This window comes from Mustelus asterias, chromosome 20 (genome assembly GCF_964213995.1).
Source record: "Mustelus asterias chromosome 20, sMusAst1.hap1.1, whole genome shotgun sequence".
In the NCBI taxonomy this organism is placed as follows: domain Eukaryota; kingdom Metazoa; phylum Chordata; class Chondrichthyes; order Carcharhiniformes; family Triakidae; genus Mustelus; species Mustelus asterias.
In genome coordinates this window covers 62,972,293-62,995,564 of record NC_135820.1, presented here as the reverse complement: position 1 = coordinate 62,995,564, position 23,272 = coordinate 62,972,293, and the positions used below count along the sequence as shown (strand labels likewise).

Sequence of the window (23,272 nt, the reverse complement as noted above, 5' to 3'; positions counted from 1 at the left end):
GCTGCCCAGTTTCCCTGACATGACGATTTCTAGTCAGTTTCCAAAAACTGTACGTTTAAAGGAAAACAGAGGATAGAAAGTGGTGTATTAAGTTCTGAAGTGAAATGTCAGTCTGCAGAGAGGTGGCAACCATAATTGATGTTGACTCCCTCTAAAGAATGATTAAATGGTACTGCAGTAGATGCCACTTATGAACACTGCTTCTTCTACTACAGAACTAACAGCACAATTGCTCCAAATATCCTTTGGATACTCAAATTCTAGATACAATGTTTACCATTTTTAAGTTAGTACGGTAAAATGCTTGCTACTGATGGATGAGGTTTGAGGGGCAGTAGAAGGAACATTTCACACTTGGTGGGGATCCAGCATTTAGATTCTAAATTGATGAGGTGGATTGCACCCATCAAGTCAATCTTCTCTATTCCTCTACTAAACTGCGCCATTTTGCCAGTTTCTCGTGCTTCTCTTTATCTGCCACATTCTTCAGCTATTTACACATTTCTGTCTTAAGATTTTTCTCATACCTCCCATTGTCTTACCTCTGCCATTTAACCATTTCCTGTTTTCCACTAAAACATTTTTTTTTTTAAAAAGGCTATCTTTTTTGTGCATGTGTTGCCTCCTTCCCTTAATTCTGCTGTTTTAAATGCTCAGAAAACAAAATACTGGAAAATAAAGTATCAGAAAACATTGGAAACATTCAATGGATCAGGCAGAATTTCTGGGATGAGCAGATATTTTGAAGACAAATTCTTCAGACTATTTTAGCAAGGGTGCACACCCGCATGCGTTTCCAGCCTTGAGATTTCAGATTTCTAGTTTCTTGTTTTGCTAAATGCACCCAGCACTCAGTTTGTAGCTGCAGAGGAGAGGATGAGGAAGAGAACCTGGGATTCCTGCTCTCAATCGCTGTGTAGAAACAGTTAAGGGTGGACAATAGAGGTGGTCAAGTTGTGATACCGTCCAGTCTGCATTAAACCCAAAGAACAATAATGCACAAGAAAAATGAAAATTTCTAGGTTGCCATATGCATGTTTTTGCACCAAATGTACATTACCATTTTTGTATAAAATTAATATATAGTCAGGTAGAATGAATCAAATATACTGTGCCAACCACCCAGCTGATGTGCTGATGCATGGTAACCAATAAAACAAATGATAGAACCTTCAATGATGTTCGGGTTCCTTGCAAAAGACTGTCTTTTCTGCAACATCTCAAGATCACATAAGCCTCAATGACTAATCACACAGCAACCTTATGTAATTTAAATGATGTTGAGAAAAAGGAATTGGATTCCAGCTCAATAAATGTACAAGACATCATAAAACACAGTGTAAAGCACAGAAGACATATAGCCACGGATGGACTTGTGATGCTCTTGTATGTTCCGAATTTCTACCATTCTTATATTAAAAGCATTGCTTGACCAATGTTCTGAACAAGTTTGGTGTCCGAACAACAGTGCTGGCAGTGAGCAATAACAATGGAATTTACTCGCATTCAGCTGTTGCATGCAAGTCATCACACAGCCAGGAAGTGAGTTATTCAGCTCAAGTAAGGAGGGACATAATATCACAATAATTAAAAAATCAATCCAGCAGCATAAACAAAAGGATCGAAATCTTATGCTGTAGCAGCAAGGTTATAACAGATTTGAGATACACAAATCCTAGTAGTCTGAGCAGATGCGATCATCTGAACTCTCAATCTAATTTTACAGGATGGAGGCAACACAGGTAGGGAAAGTGCATAGCTTTGAAGGAACTGAAACACATGGATGAGCATTTTAAATTGGAGAGTTTGGGAACAGGAAACCAAAATAGATAAGCAAGGTGAGCAGTAGTACAAGTAGTAGAGTTTGTATGAAGGGAAGACCGGCCTAGGCATGAGAGCTTTGGCTTACAAGAATTTGACCTTTTGAATGTTTAACTGAAAGAAACTAGTTAAAGCTGGAGGGTGGACTAGCAGTCTGACAGCAGTGATGTTGTAAAGGGTGTTGGAGAAGTAGAGCTGCATGTCTAGAATGTAATGATATCACTCAGGCAGCATGCAAATAGGGATTAACCCGCCAAAGTTAGATCCATGGGGACTCCAGAGGTAACAGTACAAGGGCAAAAGAAAGGAAAGCCATTGCTGCAGCTACTCTTACTACAATTGGCTACTTGAGTGAACCCAAGCAAGGGTTTCCCCAGAACTGGACAATCGAGCAGTTACATAGAGTCAGAGGTTTACAGCATGGAAACAGGCCCTTCGGTCCAACTTGTCCAAGCCACTTTTTAAAAAAAACCCCTAAGCTAGTCCCAATTTCCCACATTTGGCCCATATCCCTCCATACCCATCTTACAGTCTAAACGCTTTTTAAAAGACAAAATTGTACCCACCTCTACTACTACCTCTGGCAGCTTGTTCTAGACACTCAGCACACTGAAACAAATTGCCCCTCTGGATACTTTTGTATCTCACCTTAAACCTATGCCCTCTAGTTTTAGACTCCCCTCCCTTTGGGAAAAGATATTGACTTTCTAGCTGATCTATGCCCCTCATTATTTTACAGACCTCTACAAGATCATCCCTCAGCCTTCTACGCTCCAGAGAAAAAAGTCCCAGTCTACCAAGCCTCTCCTCATCACTCAATCCATCAAGTCCCGGTAGCATCCTAGTAAATCTTTTCTGCACTCTTTCTAGTTTAATAATATCCTTTCTATAATGTGACCAGAACTGCACACAGTATTCCAAGTGTGGCCTTACCAATGTCTTGTACAACTTCAACAAGACGTCTCAACTCCTGTATTCAATGTTCTGACCAATGAAACCAAGCATGCCGAATACCTTTTTCACCACTCTGTCCATCTGTGACTCCACTTTCAAGAGCTATGAACCAGTACCCCTAGATCTCTTTGTTCTATAACTCTCCCCAATGCCCTACCATTAACTGAGTCCTGCCCTGGTCCAAAATGAATCACCTCATTTATCTAAATTAAACTCCATGGTTGAAGGATGACATTGTTAAAGAGAAATTTCAAATAATCAGGGATTTCGGACACTGATAAGATTACTAGCACCAAGTGAAATGACCCCAGCTCAGACTTAGACTAACACAGTAACGGGGTACTGTCCGCAAAAAGACACGCATAATCACACTAAGATTTAAACAAGAAAGATTTGAACCAGTATTTTGGATTTTAAAATGTATTTTTAAAGTAATCTGTACACTTTAGCCAAAGGCAGGCTTCTCCAGATCATGATGAGAAGACGACAGGATGAGATGAACCACATTCTTTGGAACAATGAAAATACAGAATGTGTATATTCTTATCAGCATAATTTACGGATGGTATAGGTTCCCAAAGCCATTGTATGATAGAGCCACTTCAATTTGTGCTGATAAGACAGTGCTTCTCAGACATGAGAATATCAACTGCTGACTCAACCGTTGGTGAGAACAGTGCCTTTGAACTCTATAGCTAAGTGTTAGGGGTTTCTAAGTGACGGGGGAAGGAAGCAGCAGCATCCAGATTCTACGGACCAATGAAATCCCATGATGCCAGAGGGTAGAATGTAATTGGCTAAGGTATATGACAACTGTTAACAATGATTGATTTGTACTGATGAAGACTGGTTCAAAATAACAGGAAAGCAGGAAAAGCGAACTTGAAAATGTTTAATTGTCCTGTCTGATGTATTGTAACTTCAGAGTGGTATTGGAATGCTCAAAGCCTTCTCTTCAGAGGGGTGTTGGACTGCCCACTGCTATCTATCCCAGCGATTGTTGGTCAAATAAACATCTTTAACCATCTAAAACGAGTCTTGGTTTTAGCTAAAGTTTTCGGCGATACCTAGTCTCTGAAAAACCCCTCAACAGGCATGGTTACTTAATCAAAGGAGGGGGGAAAAGTCAATCAAATAAGATATCATATGTGACTTTCATTCAGGCATTGAAATTGAGCTGAGGCAGGGCAAAAAGCAGATCGGAGACATCAAATAGGAATTTGCAGGAAGAATGGGCTCAGATTTTGGATGTAGCAGCATGTTTGATGACCTTGGCGAGGGAGAGACGTTTCTGGTGGAAAAGTAGTTTGCAAGGACTGAGTGGTCATGGTTGAGATTCTTCTGTTGGTGATGGTGGGGGGGGGGGGGGGGAAGAGAAAGAGAGAGAGAGAAGAAAAAAGGTCAAATGATGGCTACGTTGAAAGGGAAATGGGACAGGAACCAAGGAAAGGAAAATATTTAAAATGTCATCTAGAGCCAGGGAAGAAAGTTGGGTGGGAGTACAATCAAGGGAGCAGGAATTAAGTCTTGTGAACAAGATGAGCTTGCAGGGAGCAAGAGAAATACAGAAAGACATAGGATTAGGTCGAAGGCAGGTGGGAGCCTACAGATTTTCAGCTTGTTGGCAAAGGGTAAGAGTTGGCAGAGAGAAAGCAGTTGTGACTGCTGAATGGATTGTCCTAAATTTAGTGACAGTCAATAAGCTTCTCAAAGAGAGAAAAAAAAGCAGAAAAATAGAATAAACTAGCCAGATTGCAAGCACTTTTACAAGTTTAAAAAAGGAAGCAAGTAGCTGAAGTAACATTGGCCCCTTAGAAACAAAAAATAAATATTTTCATGGATACTAAGTAGCCAAGATATAGGACAAATATTTTGTTTCTGTCATCACAATAGAAGACACAAACAACTTATCAGGTAATCTGGGGTCTAATGTGAATGAGAAAATTAGAGAAAGAGAACTGACAATTAAATCTAAGACTAAAATCCAACAAATCCCCAGGACCTGACAGCCTATATTCTAGGGTTCTAAAGGAGATAATTGCAGGGATAATGGTTGAACTGGCTTGCATTTTCCAAAACTAGTTTCTGGAACAGTTTCTGCAGATTACAAGTCAGAAAATGTAACATTGCAATTCAGGAAAGGAGGGAGAGAGAAAACAGGGAACTATAGGCTAGCTAGTCTGATATCAGCAAAGTGCTGGAATCTATTAATACAAAAAAATTAACACTTCGAATATAATATGATCAGGCAAAGTCAACATGATTTTTAAAAAGGGAAGAGTGTTTGATAGTTTTATTCAATTTTTTAAGGCTGTATTTAGAAGGTAGATTTAGTATACTTGGATTTTCAAAAGATGCCAAAATGCCATGTTGGGGGTAATATATTGGCATGGATAGAGGTTTGGTTAATAGACTGGAAGCAAAGAGGGGGGGGAATAGTGGGCCATTTTTGAGCTGGCAAGCTGTGGTTAGTGCTGCAAGGATTAGCACTGGGGCCTCAGCGGCAACAAAGTGACAAGTACAGCATAATGTGGGGAAGTGTGAGGTTACTCACTTTGATCGGAAGAATAGAAAAGGGGAATATTTTTTAAATGCGTGATACTTCTAAATGTTGTTCAGAGGGTATACTCATACAAGGAACATAAAGCTAGCATGCAGGTACAGCAAACAATTAGGAAGGCAAATAGCAAGAGGACTGGAGTACAAGAATAAATAAATCTTGCAACAATTGAACAGGGCTCACATCTGGAGTACTACATGCAGTAGTCTCCATATTTAAAGGAAAGATATACTTGCATTGGAGACAGTACAGCAAAAATGCACTTGATCTGTCCATTGTATGAAAGGATCATAATTTAATGAGAGGCTGATGGGTCTATATTCTCTGGAGTTGAGAAGGATGAAGGGTGATCTCATTGAAACATATATCCAAGATTCTAAAGAGGCTTGATTGGAGATTGTTTCCTCTGGGTAGGGAACCTAGACCAGTCTCAGGATAAGGGGACACTATGGACACCCAACATGCTGCAAACAATAGCATTTTCAAGGAGGAGAGGGATGTGGAATAAGGAGAAGGTGCCAAAGGAGTGGGAAATGAGACCAAGGGGTGATCTGATGATAAGGTCTTTGCAACCAATAGTCAGTTGGGGAGGCTTCCGTGTAAGCCAAATTAAGCTCAATAGGTTGGATCAAATTGCCTTCAATTTCAAATGTTTGAGTGGCAGAGCAGAATCATGGAAGCAATTAGAATGTCAAGTTAAGGGGGGGGGGGGAAAACAAGAAAAAAAACGGTTTAATAAGACTTGGTGGGATCAGGATCAAGTCAACAGGAGGTGAGCCCCAAGCTTTAAAGTTGCAGCCTGAGCTAAAATACACTTAATACTAGGGGTTATTCAGTATCCCAAGCAGAGAGAATATTGGGAGAAAAAGTGGAAAAGATGGCAATCGATATAGTTGCAAGGAACAGTTCACTAGGGAATTGCAGATCAGACGGCAGCTGTAGATATGCCTGCAAGCGGTCCACACTTCCATACGTATAGGTAGGCTTCTCTATTGCCCCCCCCCCCCTCCCTGTATTAGTGGCGCACACGCCCACCTTTCCTGCTATCTTCAGTAATCTATGCACATATACACCCAAGTCCTGCTACTCTTGCATCCCCTTAAGAATTGTATCCTTTATTTCATATTGTCTGTCCATGTTCTTCCAACCAAAATGCATCACCTCACACTTCTCTGGGTGAACTTCATCTGTCACATAGATGCCCAGTCCACCAATCTCGAATTTCAAAATTGTCATCCTCACAGTTTACAATGCTTCCAAGTTTTGTGTCATCCACAAACTTTGAAACTGCCCCCTGCACAGCAAGATCTAGAATATAAACATACATCAGGAAAAGCAAGGGCCCCAAAAACAAACACTGGGGAACTCCACTTCTTCCTACCCAAAAACTATCCATTGACCATCACTGTCCTATTACTCGGCCAATTTTGTATCCATATTGCTACTGTCCCCTTTATTCCACAAGCTATAACTCTTCAAGTTTATGTGGCACTGTCAAATGTCTTGGAAAAGTCCATGTATACCACATCAACACCATTACCCTAATCAATTCTGTCAAAAAACACCACTTAGTTAAACACAACTTTTCCTTTAGAAATCCATGCTGGCTCTTCCTGCTCAACCCACATTTTTCCACGCAACTAATAATTCTATCCCAAAGAACTCTTTGTAGAAGCTTACACAAGGACAATTAGACCAACAGATCAGCATCAACGCGAAGCAGTTTCTGTTTCACAATGATGAAAAAGTGCTGATATAACTCTGGACCCTGGTGCCAATCTGACACCAAGCGTAATAGTGAGAGGTAGGAGAGGGGGGGTCTCAGACTTTCTGCACTTGACACGATATAGAACATAATGCCATAGCAAAACCAAGCTGCCTGAATGGTTACAGGGTCCACTGAACTAACTGGTGCAAAGCTCTTTTAATGTTTTAAGAGAAACTGGAGGCATAGGTTGGCAACCTGCAGCACAAATAGGGTGCTGACAATTATAAACCATTCACTAAAGCTTCCAATACTAGATGCACACAAGAGGGGCAAAAGATTTAAATTCTGGATTTTCACTGGACTTTTAAGCAGAACATAAGCTAGAAATGTTACTTTCACTATAGACTGGAATAAGATATCCATTGTGGAACGACTACTCTATGAAAAAAGTTAGTTCTATTATGTTTCATCACAAAAACTGATAGGAAAGAGGATCTAGGTTTCCAGCACTATTATGTTCTAATTACAGTAAAGCTGCCATAAGGATCTGCTCAAGTCGCTTCCCTGCTGTGATAGTTTTTATATTCACCACAGTTCATTAACATCTCCAGTAAGATGTTCATAAAAAGCTAATCACTAACAAAGAACAATGATCTCCCACAAATAGCTTTTTCTTCCACATACAAATGATTAAAAAGCCTTAACATTCACTGAGGATTTATAGGAAAGAAACAAGGCTTAAAACTCAAACATATTTTGGCTCTTGAACTTGTACTGAAATGCTATATTTACAAATACAATAGACCTGTAACTTCAAGCACATCTTCAGGATTAAAATCTATTTTTAGACATATGTATTGAGAATTGAAAAGAAAACTCAAGAAGCATTATAAAATATTGTAATTTAGAATTAAGAGAACCTGTTGCCATCGTCTTTATCAATATAGAGTCATTTTTAAGTACCAAATACTAACCTAAAAAGAGATGGATTAATAAACAACATCCCACATGAATATATGAAAAGCAAATCACGTCTGGCAATCTCAAATTTACCAAAAAGTTAAAATGTTTTGATAGAAGAAATACCACGTTTGCTTTGAAGATTTTGAAAGAATTTAATGAAATATGGCCAAGGAGACTCGCTTAAAATATTAGGGCGCATGGTATAAAGGAAACGCAGCAGCATGTTGGCTAAAGGACAGAATGGAGATAGTAGTGGTTAACAGACTTTCTGGATTAGAGGAACGTAATTAGTGTTGTTGCCCAGAGGTCAGTATCAGGGACCATTCTCACACATACATTAGCCTGAAATTCAGCATAATGATGCACAATAGAGATTATAGATCACTGAAAAGAACTGAAAGCAATGCCTTCTATAAAGTAAAAGACTCAATCCATACCATAAGTACATCTAAAAAGTGCAGACAAATTAAAATAGGACTCCAAAACAAATAGTTAACACAACAAATGTTACTGGCCCTGACAACATCCTGGCTGTTGACCTCTGCTCAGGAACTAGTTGTGCCCCTAATTAAACTATTCTAGTACAACTAGATCTATTTACATAATGTACAAAATTGCCCAGCTACGTCCGATGCAGAGAAAAACAGGATAAACCCAATCCAGGTTGCCAAATAACAGAGATCTGGCCATTTATGTTGTTTGTGAGACAATTAGCCATGACAAAGCTTCATTTTTCCTGCAATCCATTATCCAACCCTATATATTCTCTCACGCAAGTAACAAAGTAGAAACCACGAGTCAAAAACACAGCTGATTTCTACATGCCCCAACCACGGAGGCCAATTATAGCAGACTCCTTCGTTTGCTTACTACACCAGTCTGCTAAATCTTTGCAAAGGACAAACATGCTAACCTCAACACCATATCAAGTAATGAATTAATCGCACAAGCAATCAGAACTTCTTAAATATCAATTGCCACTTCAAGAAGTGCTGCTTTTTGTTTAAGCTTTTAAAGAATATGAGATAGTGGGCAGTGAGGCACAGGGCCAGAAATCATTCATGCCTTTCTGGTGTCATCGTGAACCAGAGCCCAAACCATTTATAAATGCAGAACTCGTTTGAAATCTGTAATTCAATCTGAGCAGCTGATGGATAACACGATTAAGATTGCATTTAAAATACAACATACATAGAGTATAGGGCTTTTAGCGAGCAGCCAAATGTTGGCTTCTCAAATCTGCTGTCAAACGGCCTGTTATCAAGAAGCCTTTTAAAAATTGACTGGACAACTGGTGTGTGATGCAGAGCGACGCCAACAACGCGGGTTCAATTCCTGTGCCGGCTGAGGCTATTCATGAAGGCCTTGCCTTCTCAACTTTGTTCCTCACTTGAAGTGTACTGATCCTCAGGTTAAATCACCACCAGTCAGCTCTCCCCCTCCAAGGGGACGACAGCTTATGGCCATCTGGGACTATGGTGACTTTATCGTTTTAAAAATGTATCCATTCACGGGACATGGGCACCAGTGGCTATATCAGCATTTATTGCCTATCCCTAATTGCCATGGAGCAGGTGCTGGCCTTCTTGAACTGCTACGTCCTTGTAGGGTATGTATACCCACAGTGCTGTTAGGGAGGACGTTCCAGTATTTTGGCCCAGTGACAGTGAAAGAATGATGCAGTTACAAGTCAGGATGGTGAGAGGTTAGGAAGGGAACTTGCAGGTGGTGATGCTCCCATATGTCTATTAGTCCTTCTAGGTGGCGAGAGGCTGTGTGTTTGGAAGATGCTGTGGAAGGTTTGAGGAGTTGTTGAAATGCATTTGGTGTATAATACTGCAGCCACTGTACATCAGTAGTGGTGGGAGTGAACCTTCCAGGTGATGGGCTGGAAGTCAGTAAAACAGGCTGCTTTGTCCCAGATTGTTCTGGCTGTGGGCGAAAATGTACTTATCCAGGCAAATGGAAAGTATTCCACCACACTTCCTACTTGCGCCTTGTAGATCAATCATCTTGGTCTCAGGTCATCACTACAGTAGTTCCTCAGGGTCGTGTCCTCAGCCCAGCCATCCATAGCTGCTTCATTAACGACCTTCCTACCATAAGGTCAAAAGTGGAATGTTCATTGATGATTGCAATGTTCAGCACCATTCACAACTTCTCAGATACTGAAGCAATACATGTCCATATTCAGGTTTGGACTGATAAATGGCAAATAACAAGTGGGCGGCACAATGGCACTGTGGTTAACACTGCTGACTCTCAGCACCAGGGACTGAGTTCAATTCCAGCCTCAGGTGACTGCCTGTGTGGAATTTGTACGTTTTCTGTGGATTTCCTCTGGGTGCTCCAGTTTCCTCCCACAGGTTAGGTGGCTTTGACAAAGGGTCATCTGGGCTCGAAATGTCAGCTCTTTTCTCTCCTTACAGATGCTGTCGGACCTGCTGAGAATTTCCAGCATTTTCTCTTTTGGTTTCAGATTCCAGCATCTGCGATAATTTGCTTTTATACAGGTTAGATGGATTGGCCAGGCTAAATTGCCCATAGTTTCCAAAGATGTGTAGGTTAGGTGGATTAGCCATGGTAAATGCGCAGGATTGAGGATAGGGCTGTGTAAGGTGCCGGGTAATGACCATTTCCAACAATAGAAATTCCAACCACTGCTCCATGACATTCTATGGCGTTACCATTGCTGAATCCCCCACACTTAATACCCTGGGTGGCTTACCATTGACCAGAAACTGAACCAGACCAGTCATATAATAAATATCATAGCAAGAGCTGGGTCAGAAGCTGGGAATTTTACAGAGAGCAACTCGCCTCCTGACTCCTCAAAGCACATCCACTATCTACATATGGAATACTCTCCACTTGCCTGGATGAGTGCAGCTCCAACAACAGTCAAGAAGTTCAACGTCTTCCAGGACACTTGATTGGCACCCCATCCACCGGAATAAACAGTCACTCCCTCCACCATCGACAGACACCATCCACTAAAATTAGTTACATGTTCAAATTGCGATAGATGGATTAACAGTGGTTAGTAATAGCCTTAATTAAAAAGCAGCAATAAGTAATTGGAACTTTTAAAAACATACAGAAGTTGGACCATGATTTTATACCACTGAATTCATACCCAATCAGTACATTTTATTTATGTGACAACAGCTTGAATAAAAAATTAACATGCAAACAGGTTGGAACTTGATATTCAGATATGAAATAACTGGTGTAACACAGCATGTCACTGGGGGTTACAAAATAAGTCTGAACATTGTAAGTGATATTTTAACAAGTGTTCAATATTCTCTCTCTCTCAGGAACAGTATTTGTGACAGGCCAGAGTGGAGAACAGACATCGCTATGCACTGGTTGGGCCAAATGGCTGAATTCTGTGCAGTACGTTCCATGTAATTTCAGATTAAAAAGAACTAGAAACTGTTTAATAAATACTGTGAAGCTAAAACAGCAAATGCTGGAACACACAAGAGGATTGGCCAACATCTGCAGAAAGGGGTCACTTGGACAGGTACATGCAGACTATTCAAAGGTTTCAACAAAGTTGTCAACTAATCATTAGTTTCCCCAAATGCAGAGATGACTGCATCATGAACAGCAAGTACTACTTACTATTTTAAAAGTATACAGAAATTGTCTTACACAGGAATATTTGGGTCTCTGAACTATGATATAGGAAGAGGCAAATGGGAGGAAATGAGCAGAAAATGCTCAGGAAGCCTGGCAACCAGTGTGGAGAGAGCACAGAGTTAACGATGTGGGTTGATTATTGTTCATAAGAACTGGGAAAGGTTAGATATGTAATCTCCAAGTAAAAATGGGTGGGGGTAGGCTAGGAAAAAGAGGGATGATCTGCCACAAGGTGGAAGGCAGGAGATATTAAATGACAAGAGTTACTGTGACAAAGCCAAAGAGTGGCAATGGGTTGAGGGCAGCAGTGGTTAGCACTGCTGCCTTACAACGCAAGGACCCAGGTTCTATTCCGGCCTTGAGTGACTGCGTGGAGTTTACATGTTCTTGCCAGGTCTGTGTGAGTTTTCTCCGACTTCGTCCCACAGTCCAAAGATGTGCAGGTTAGGTGGATCGGCCATGCTAAATTGCCCCTTAATGGTCCAAGATGTGTAGGTTAGATGGATTAGCTGTGGTAAATGCATGGGGTTATGAGGTGGTGGTGGGGGGGAAATGAGTGGTGGTAAGCCTACATAAGACGCTCTTGCAGAGAGCCAGTGCTGTCTTGATGGACCGACTGGTCTCCTCCTGCACTTTACAAGGGTCCTATGGTAGGTCTGTCCAGAGGAGAGTGGAATAAGTCCTTATAGGAAGCAGCACATGTAGCTGAATATTAACTTTCTCCATAGATGCTATCAGGCCTACTGAGCTTTGTTTTTATTTCAGATTTCCAGCACCCATAGTTTTTTTACTTGTGTGTACGAAGATGTTGCACGACTAGCACTTGCACAAGAATGTGCAGAGAAACTGAGTTGGAAATTGGAATGAAAGCGACAATGGTAATATCACTGGACTAGTAATCCAGAGACCTAAATTAAAGATCTGGGGATGTGGGTTCAAATCTCACTATGTCAGGCGGTGGAATTTAATTCAATCAATAAAATCTGGAATCAAAAGCTAGTCTCAGTTACGATGAACACGAAACTATCAGTGATTGTTGTAAAAACCCATCTGGTTCACAAATGCCCTTAAGGGATGGATATTTCCCATCCTCTCTTCTGCACTGAGGAGACCAAACACAGACTGGGTGATTGTTTTGCTGATCATCTCTGTTCAAATGACAAGCTTCTAAACTCATTTTAATTCTCCTTGCTCCCATGCTGACCTTTGTGCCCATGGCCAGCTACAGTGTTCCTATGAAGTTTGAGCAGCACCTTTATTTATTTGTCACAGGTAGATTTACATTAACACTGCAACTAAGTTACTGTGAAAATCCTCTAGTAGCCACACTCCATGCCTGTTCAATATACGGAGGGAGAATTTAGCATGCCCAATGCACCTAACCAGCACGTCTTTCGGACGGAGGGGAAACTGAAGCACCCGGAGGAAAAGCATGCAGACACGGGGAGAATGTGCAGACTTCGCAAAGACAGTGACCCAAACCAGGAATCAAACTCAGGTCCCTGGCGCTGACGTGGCAGTGCTAACCATTGTGCCATCTTGCTGCTTTCATCTTTCGACTCAGCGCTCCACAGCTTTCAGGACTCAACATCAAGTTCAATAACTCGAGATCATAACTGCTGCCTCCATCTTGTTCTGTGTGTTTTTTCTCTGTTTTGCTTGCCTTGTTTCTTTATTCCTTCAGGTGGTTATGTAACCAGTTACACCTCATTCAGACACAACCTTTGTTTCTTTACTATATTCATCACCAATCTCTTTGGCTGCTGCATGATTAAATCTTTTATTTACTCCCTCAAATCCTCCACCCAATCCTGCCCCAACTCTTCTACTGGCTTAAAAACTCTTATTTTTCTCCAATTCTGATGATAGGTCAGCGACCTTCAAGGTTAACATGCCCTCTCCACAGATGTTACCACACCTGCTGAGCTTTTCCATTATTTTTTATTTCAGTTTTCCAGCATTCCTGATATTTTGACTGTAGAGTCATATAGTCGCAAAGAGGCTCTTCAGCCCATCAAGTCTGCTCTAACAAAAAACTGTACTCTCAGACAGTGGTTAGCATGTTCTCTCCATGTCCACATGGGTTTCCTCCAGGTGCTCCGGTGTCCTCCCACAGGCCCAAAGATGTGCAGGTTAGGTGCATTGGCCATGCTAAATTCTCTCTGTGCACCAGAGTGTGGCGACTAGGGGATTTTCACAGTAACTTCATTGCAGTGTTAATGTAAGCCTGCTTGTGGCTAATAAATAAACTTTACTTTTAACTTTCCAGCACGTGACACATAGCCTTGAATGTTACGGCCTTTCAAGTGCTCATCCACATACTTTTTAAATAGTTGAGGTTTACCCCCTCCATTACCCTCCCAGGCAGTCCATTCCAAACTCGCCACACATTTCCTTAAATCCTCCTGTCCCTCACCTTAAAATTATGCCCCCTCAATTGAGGGAAACAGTTGCTGCCTATCCACACCCCTCAAAATGTGCGGGTGGCACAATGGTTAGCACTGCCGCCTCTCAGCGCCAGGATCCGGGTTTGATTTCCGTCTTGGGTCACTGTGTGGAGTTTGCGCGTTCTCCCCGTGTCTGCATGGGTTTCCTCAGTCAGAAAGTTAGGTATGTTGGCCATGCTAAATTCTCCCTCAGTGTACCCGAACAGGCACTGGAGTGTGGTGACTAGGGGATTTTCACAGTAACCTCATTGCAGTGTTAATGTAAGCCTACTTGTGATTAATAAATAAGCTTTAATCTGATATACCTCAATCAGGTCCTCCCTCAGCCTCCTCTGCTCTAAAGAAAACAACCCGAGCCTATCCAGCCTCTCTTCATAGCTCAAATGCTCCATCCCATGCAATATCTTGGTGAATCACCTCTGCACCCTCTCCAGTGTCATCACATCCTTCCTATAGTGAGGCGATCAGAACTGCACACACTACTCCAGCTGGTCTAACCAAACATTTTTACAGCTCCAACAAAACCTCCCTGCTCTTATAATCTATGCCACAACTGATAAAAACAAGTGTTCCGTATGCCTTAACTGCCCTGTTATCCTGTCCTGCCACCTTCAGATCTGTCATCCTTACATAGTCTGGTCTACATGCAACTCCAGACCCATACCAATGTGGTTGACTCAACTGTCCTCTGCAATGGTCTTGCAAACCACTTAGTTCAAGGATAATTAGGGATTGGCAACAAATGGTTTTGCCAGCGACACCCATATCCCATGAAAGAATGAACAAAAGAAACCCAAGGTTCCAAATGGTCAGTTTCAGCCTCAGTTACCATGGAGATGGCTGAGGGAACAGATTGTGGCAGGAGACTTCGCTTCTCTTTCCTAATATTGTCAGAGGAAATTTTGCTCATCGAGTATTGCAAGCAATGGGACAAATCAGAGAAGGATCAAGAGGTAGTGCAAATTTGAATTGGGTGTTGGCAGTGTACATGTGGAACCTGATGTGTTTTCAGGTGATGTCACGGAGGACAGCATGTAGGTGATAAATAGGAGTCAGCCAAGAATAGATCCTTGGGGGTCGAGAGAAACAACAATGCAGAAACAGGAATAGAAGGCATTACAGGTTATTCTCTGGCTACAGCTGGATAGATGAGAAAGGGAGGCGGGTTGGATGGGAAACTGAAGGCATATAAAACTCTCAACGTTAGAGGGAAGAAACAGAAGGCAAAATGGCAAAGGCTCTTGACAAAGACTGGAACATAACATGGGACTGACTTTCCAGCTTAGCTGGAAACATGTGGGTTCCCATAGAAATGGCTTTAATCTGGAGGAAGAGGTATTCATGAAAAGTTTTAAGGCAAGAATAAGTTCAGTTAAGTGCAAGAAGTGCTGGTTGATAATAACTGATTGGGCTGCTGTTCAAAAAACTGGAAGGTTTACAGTGTGCTCAGGTGAGGGATTCAAATAGGAGGGGGAATACACACTAACACTTTAAAAAGAAAACTTGTTTTGACAACACTGAACACTTACCATCATGTTCACAAAGTGGCCCAAGACAGCCTTGCATTCATACAGAATGTCTCATCACCCACTGCTCAGCCAGCATTCATTCAGCAAATGATTCAGAAACTTATATTTAAACAAAAAAGAGTACTCACAACCATAGGTACCACGACTGCATTCTTTGTCACAGTCCACTCTCTTGAAGAATTAACTTTTATCAGTTCAACTTTGTCAAAGCTATGATAGATACATGCTAACCTGGCCAGGTTTTTAAAAATTTGTTGAGAGTCACAATGTTATCTGTGGTATTTGGCTGTATCGTCAAATTACCACAATCAAAACCTATTGTTTCAGCAAGTATAAGAATTTCACTCCTAATTTACATAATCAGCTTTGCACAAACTGCAGGATTCACCCCCACATTGAACCAGATTACATTAATCTGTGTTTACTACTTGCTGCTCAACTCAAAATCAGCCTTGCCACATCCACCCATGAGCTCTGATGCTCTCTCTCTTCCTGCCACCATTACCACAGGAAGTTCTTTAAAAGATGCTCTGCTGACTGGTGAACGAGAGAAAAGGCTCTTGAAAATACAGCAATCAAGTTGGGGAACACTCAACATTGTAATGCATCAGTACTGAAAGATTTGTGCAGAACCAGAGGGATTTCAATGGAATAGTACGTAAAGTTCTGGGGTGAATATGTTCCTCTGCATAAACATCAAACCTTGACCATCCCCAAATGCTAAGTGAAACCAATGTATTACAAAAACATGCAAGCACAAACAGTTCCAAAAACTCCTACATTATCATTTCAGCAAAAATGTTTGGATCGTGACTTCAGGCTGCTGCACACACTGTACTTCATTGTTCACAGGAAAGTACAACAAATGCTGAAGGACTTTTCTACGGTCCTGAAGTACCACCCTTCCACAGTCACCACCCTACATTACAATCAAGAGGTGGAAAACCATGAGACTTTAAAAAAAATGTTGGCAATGGATTCGGTTACGTGTTCAACTGGCTGCCTACTATAAGTGCTTCATGCATACAGCAAATTCATCAAAAAAAGATCTCCCATGCAGTAAGAATTACATGGGAACAAAACCCATGTTAACTGTTGGGCGGAATCAAAACTTTGAGTGGCTGGCAAGGGGGGGGGGTTTAGAGAGAGAGAGAAAGAATCTGAAAAATTAACACAAACCTTGTGGGTGTTCTTGCAATCACTGACAACTTCACCAGAGGAAAAATAAAGGATGATCAAAAAGGAGATGGGGGAAAAAGAGAAAGGATTCTGGCCACGTAAAAGTGGGTCAGGAAAACAACAGGCAACTACAAAGAAAAAGAAAGAGACAGACAGGGAGAGAGAAAAGGGAAGGGACAGAGAGAGAGAGAAAGGAGAGGGAGAGAGAGAGAATTAGAGAAAAAAGAAGCACAGACACAGAAAAGGAGGGGGACAGAGAGAGAGAGAGAAAGGAGGGACAGAGAGAGAGAGAAACGGAGAGGGACAGAGAGAGAAAAGGAGGGACAGAGAGAGAGAAAAGGAGGGACAGAGAGAGAGAAAGGAGGGAGAGAGAGAAAAGGAGGGAGAGAGAAAGAGAGAAAAGGAGAGGACAGACGGAGAGAAAGAGAAAAGGAGGGACAGACTAGAGACAAAGAGAAAGAGAGACAAAGAGAAAGAGACAAAAAGACAGACAGAAAAAGAAAGCGAGAGACAGAGAGAGATGCAGACAAGGCAAGTGGGAGCTGACAACACTAGTTTCAATTCTCTGTCCGCCGCCGCCTGTGTGAAGTTGGCCCGATTTAAAGTGGGGAGGAGAGGCTGAACTCCAGACAAACAGCCGGCGGCCGGGGACAGTCAGCGGGATGACTGACTGTTGGAAACAGCCGGTTTTCCTGGATCCGCTCGCCGGTTCCCTCAGCAGGAGGGGGTCACCATCAGTGTAGCGGCGGTGGCGGCCGATGCCGTTAAACCCCGGGGGCCGCCCATAACTCACATGTCAAAAGTTGTATCTAAAAAAAAAGATGGCATCGGATTTTTTTCCCCCCTGAAATAAAACACAAAAGAAAAGGTACAAAGAGGCAGCCGCCGGGGAGTAGAGAGCGGCCGGAACGCCCCATTCACTCCCTCACACACACACGGTGCGGGGAGACAGGCTGGTGTGGGGGAGGGGGGTCTATTCTCTCACCTGCCGGCGCTGTCCGTCTCCCAGGGGGGGCTCCGCCGTCTCGAGCGCATCCGTTACTCTCAAAATTCCGCCCAGCCGCGAGCCCGCCATGGCGCCCGCGCGTGCTCACTCACTCACCCACACGGACAGGAAGTGACGCGCGGGGCGGGGAAGGCACGCCCCCCTCCTCCTCCCAGCCAGGGCGGGGCTCGGTCCGCGGCACGAGCCGGACTGGCAACTCCAGCGGCGCGTGCCGACCCGGCGGTATTGCTACTCTGTGTCCCGGCTGGGTGTCAAGGCAACCTGTAGTGTCGCCTCCATCCCAGCAAACTTGCACCTCACTCCCACCCATCCCAGCAAACGTGGACCTCACTCCCCTCAATTCCAGCAAACTTGCACCTCACTCCCCTCAATTCCAGCAAACTTGCACCTCACTCCCACCCATCCCAGCAAACTTGCACCTCACTCCCCTCAATCCCAGCAAACTTGCACCTGACTCCCACCCATCTGAGCAAACTTGCACTTCACTCACCCCACTCCATCCATCCGAGCAAACTTGCACCTCACTCACCCCCCTCTATCCAACCCAGCAAACTTGCACCTCACACCCCCCCCGCTCCATCCCAGCAAACGTGGACCTCACTCCCCTCAATCCCAGCAAACTTGCACCTGACTTCCATCCATCATAGCAAAATTGCACCTCACACAACCCCCTCCAACCATCCCAGCAAACTGCACCTCACTGACTCCCCACTCCATCCCAGCAAACTGCACCTCACTCACCCCCCCCACTCCAGCAAACTGCACCTCACTCACCCCCCTCCACTCCAGCAAACTGCACATCACTCACCCCCCCCTCCACCCCAGCAAACTGCACCTCACTCACCCCCCACTCCATCCCAGCAAACTGCACCTCACTCCCACCACCACCCCCATCCATCCCAGCAAACTGCACCTCATGCAACACCGCTCGATCGAAGCAAATCTGCACCTCGCACACACACCCCCTCCATCCAGCAATCATAGAAACCCTACAGTGCAGAAAGAGTCAATTTGGGCCCATCGTGTCTGCACCAACCACAATCCCACCCAGGCCCTATCCCCGTAACCCCACATATTTACCCTGCTAGTCTTCCTGATGCTAAGGGGCAACTTTAGCATGGCCAATCAACCTTAACCGCACATCTTTGGACTGTGGGAGGAAACCGCAGCACCCAGAGGAAACCCAGACAGAACGGGGAGAACCAAAAGCCGGAATTGAATCTGGGTCCCTAGCACTGTGAGGCAGCAGGGCTAACCACTGTGCCAACATGCCACCCTGCGAACATGCACCTCACCCACCCCTCTTGTCCAAGCACCCACCCCCTCCATCCAAGCAAACTTGCACCTCACCACTACCCTCGATACAAGCAAACTTGCAATAATCAGCCAGCATAATCAAGGACCCCAAGCACCCCGGACATATTCTCTCCCACCTTCTTCCACCGGGAAAAAGATACAAAAGTCTGAGGTCACATACCAATCGACTCAAGAATGGCTTCTTCTCTGCTGCCTTCAGACGTTTGAATGGACCTACCTCATATTAAATTGGTCTTGCTCTGCACCCTAGCTCTGACTGTAACATTACATTCTGCACCCTCTCCTTCTCCTCTATGTCCACGATGAATGGTATGTTTTGTCTGTATATCGCGCAAAAAACAATACTTTTCACTGTATTCCAATGTGACAATAATAAATCAAAAGGAAACTTTCAGTATTGTGACCCATTGAGTCCTGACCAAAGTTCACTGATCTGAAGCTTAAAGGTCACTTGTTTCCCTCCACAGATCCTGTCTGACAGAGCTGCTGGATTTTTCCAGCCTCCCAACTCATTGTTTTAGATTCCAGCATCTACAGTCATTTGCTTTTATCCAACCCATTTATTATTCGCCACTGTGCCGATTATTGGACTTTTCTCCAAAGCTACGCTCCGTGTGTTTGTGATTGCAGAGCTCACAGACCAGGGAAATAACCACAAGCGTAACACTTGTACACGGGATCTCAGTTACTACAAAGCACAGTCAGCATGTAGCAGACATTGCACCTGTGTGTGGAGCCCCAGGCACTATGATTTCAAGCACAGAGACATCACTACCACGGTTGTAGCATATGTATGCACAGACTCCGATATCTGAGTTTAAAGGTATAACAAAGGCAAGCATTACAATAGAAGTAGCACATATGTGCAGAGCCTCAAACATCAATGTTCAAAGTACGGGTTGCACAGATAACAACAACGTGTATTTGAAAAGCTCCTTCAACAGGGTGAAGGGTTGCAAGGCCCCTTAGAGTCCTAGTGATAGAACCATTCTATGACTCTCTGAGGTCCTTTTGGACCAGAAGCTGATATGGGCCAGTGAGAACAAGGGTGGGTAGGAATTGATGCGAGTGAGGATAAGGCAGCAGAGGTTTGGATGAGCTCAAGTCATGGGTATAGAATGTGTGCTCACAGCTCCAGTTCAGAGTTTGCACAGCCCCAGGGATTACTAATTGCAATGCCACCACAGCTGACCGAATAGGTAAAGAAAGCAGTGAAATAGGATATTGCACAGAAACAGCATGCATGTGGCAGAACTGAGGTACTCCAAATAACACAGATAATACAATAAGGTGGCACAGTGGTTAGCACTGCTGCCTCACAGCTCAGGGACCTGGGTTCAATTCTCGACTTGTGTCACTGTCTGTGAGGAGTTTGCACGTTCTCCCCGTGTCTGCATGGGTTTCCTCCGGGTGCTCCGGTTTCCTTCCTGTGCTGGTTAGGTGCATTGGCCGTGCTAAATTCTCCCTCAGCGTACCCCAACAGGTGCCGGAGTGTGGCGACTAGGGGATTTTCACAGTAATTTCATTGCAATGTTTAATGTAAGTCTACCTGTGATACTAATAAATAAACTTTAAAAACAAAACTTAGAGAGAATCCTATGAGGCCGGCTGATCTTTGCACCTGAGCAATGATATATGCATGTGACATTTCACACTGCGAATGGAATATCGTAAAATCTAACCTGTCCTACTCTTCACAACCACACAGTGTATTCTATTCATGTACAGACTATATATTAAAAATTAGTTTTAATAATTAGATGCAAAATTGCAGATCTCATTTCCTCTCGTGGTTTAGTTGATATTGTTAACATGGAGCTGAGCCAAATGTCTTTTGATCTACGGTGAGTTGGTTGGTGCAGCTGGAGCAGCGAAAGGTGCTGTACAATTAGCTTCCACAGCATTCAACCTGGAAAGAAGACTTCAAGCTCCTTACAATTGTGTCAACCCAATGAAAAAGTAAGACTGCCAGGCAAGAACAGTTTGAGCCTCAGCTGCAATCCCCTGATGGTTGGGTCGTCTGCCAGAATTCACTGTCTCGGCTCACAGAAGCAGAATGGCAGATTGCAGAGGTACTGGGCAATGATCAGCACCAATGGAACTCATACACCAGAAGAGGCAAAACCTTCTGGGGTGCGCTCGAAAGAAATTTGCAAGAAATGCCTGTGCGACATCTCACTGTGGGATGTTACTCCCAAGAACCCAACCACCTGGGAGTGTTTTGTTTACTGCTCTAATCATTGTTGGCACGTCAGAATCCTGTTGGATGTTGGGATCCTGGGTAATGTGGTTCCTAAAAGGGCAGTGTCTGCATTTTCCCCTGACCCACACTGTGGACCCTACTGACTTCCAATGACCCTAAAGTAGATAGAGGTGAAGCTGGGGTGAGGGAAAGAAGGAAGCTGAAGACAGCGGAAGAGAGATGGCGGAGTGAAAGCTAGGAGATGGAGGGGTTGAATTTGTGCAATTAAGCAGGTAACAATGATTGCCCAGCTGTCTTTGGAAAATTGAACTCACAAAAGAGAGTGTAAAAAGTGCCACATTCCTGAAAAGAGTCAGGACAGCTGGTAGCCAAGCATTGGCTATACTTTTTTTGTATGAGGTGTTTCCTGTGTTCAAACATAACAATGATTGCATAGCCCTATTAATTTAAACATTTTTTCCATATGCATCACCAATTTGTCTGACAATCGAATTCTTAATCTAACCTCTGTAACTAGGCAAATAAAAATTTGTGTTCTGTCCCACGTACAAAGTGTACCAGTGCAACAGGTAAAAATATCCTGATACCTTGCAAACAATATTTTACTTTGGAATCTTTCCCAAACAAAGCCTGAGGAACTTTGGCAAAGGACACCCAGAGTTAGCCACAGATTATTTACTACACGTATTTCCTACTTCCTGCAGGTAAACAGCTAAACGGCTAGACATATCGTACAAATTAGACTCTTGTTTCCTTTATTCCTAGTAGTTGTATAAAATAATAACATACTGTCATGGAACAATATCAAACCAGATGGTTTATCCAAGGAAAATAATATATATGATTATGTGCAGGCTATTGAACAAATCTGTCTTTTTGTTTTTACAATCCCCAATCCAGCTAAACAAATTGTGACTTCATAAGTTAATATTATAGTACGTCCTGAATAACACTTAGCAAACTAATGTCCCCAGATAATATGATGGTGCTCGACGTAGAAGAGTGGATGAGCTGGGGAGGCGATGGTCCAGTGGAATTATCGCTAGACTATTAATCCAGAAACTCAGCTAGTGATCTGGGGACCTGAGTTTGGATCCCATCAGGGCAGATGGTGGAATTTGAATTCAAATTTTAAAAATCTGGAATTAACTATCTACTGATGATCACGAAGCCATTGTCGGTTGTCGGAAAAGCCCATCTGGTTCATTAATATCTTTTAGGGAAGGAAGTCTTTACCTGGTCTGGCCTGCATGTGACTCCAGAGCCACAGCAGTGTGGTTGATTCTCTGAACAAAGGCAACTGCTGATGGGCAATAAATGCTGGCCAGCCAGCCACGCCTATGTCCCACGAATGAAAAAAGAATTATCGATAGCAACTGCATAATGACAGCTCTGATTCATGATTTACAAATTAAACTGTAGTCGGCGGGGGGGGGGGGGGGGGGGGGGTCGTGGTCAGGTGAGGGGATTGCAATTTGTTTACAGAGGTTACAAGTTTAATTGGAAATCTTTGGATCCTGTCACCTTCAGTCAAGACTGGAAACTTTCAGAATCTGTAGCATTAAATCTAGTGTGCAAAGAATTTTCAGAAATTCAGCAACAGAGTACAACTGTTCCTCCCTTAGCTGATCCACCTCCCCACCCGCCGCATCTGCCTGCCAAAACCCTGGTCAATATTAGTCCCTCAATCACTAGGCTCACCTTCATGATTTATGAGCCATCTGAACTTTTGAACTTTCGAGCATTTCCAAACCTTGCAAAGCAGGCAGGTTCAATGTGATAGTAAGGGTGAATTTTGTTTCCATTGCAATTTTAAACGTTGTCGTTAACGGTTGGTATGCCTTCAGCAAATGTTTATGTTGTGGAAATGCAGGAACCTGAGGAGAAATGCATTGCATCACCAGTTCTCCCTGAGTGCAGTTGCCCAGCTGGCGCAC

At 43.3% G+C, this 23,272-nt stretch overlaps 1 protein-coding gene across 5 annotated transcripts in view; it reads right to left on the bottom strand.

Annotated features, from left to right (window-relative positions):
• dlgap4b (discs, large (Drosophila) homolog-associated protein 4b) overlaps positions 1 to 23,272 on the bottom strand; it is a 219,861-nt gene that overhangs the window by 31,210 nt on the left and 165,379 nt on the right. Inside the window, exons 1-2 of one of the 5 annotated variants that reach the window (XM_078236687.1) lie at positions 17,795 to 17,924; positions 10,882 to 10,999 (exon numbers count right to left, since the gene is read on the bottom strand). The exons of 1 other annotated variant lie outside the window; for it this stretch is intronic. In XM_078236687.1, the coding sequence (XP_078092813.1) occupies positions 10,882 to 10,999; positions 17,795 to 17,884 (208 nt within the window). In that variant the 5' untranslated portion in view covers positions 17,885 to 17,924. Of the gene's footprint in view, positions 1 to 10,881; positions 11,000 to 17,794; positions 17,925 to 23,272 lie in introns of those variants that run through there. 3 more of the 5 variants (XM_078236686.1, XM_078236688.1, XM_078236689.1) reach the window with 3 other exon arrangements.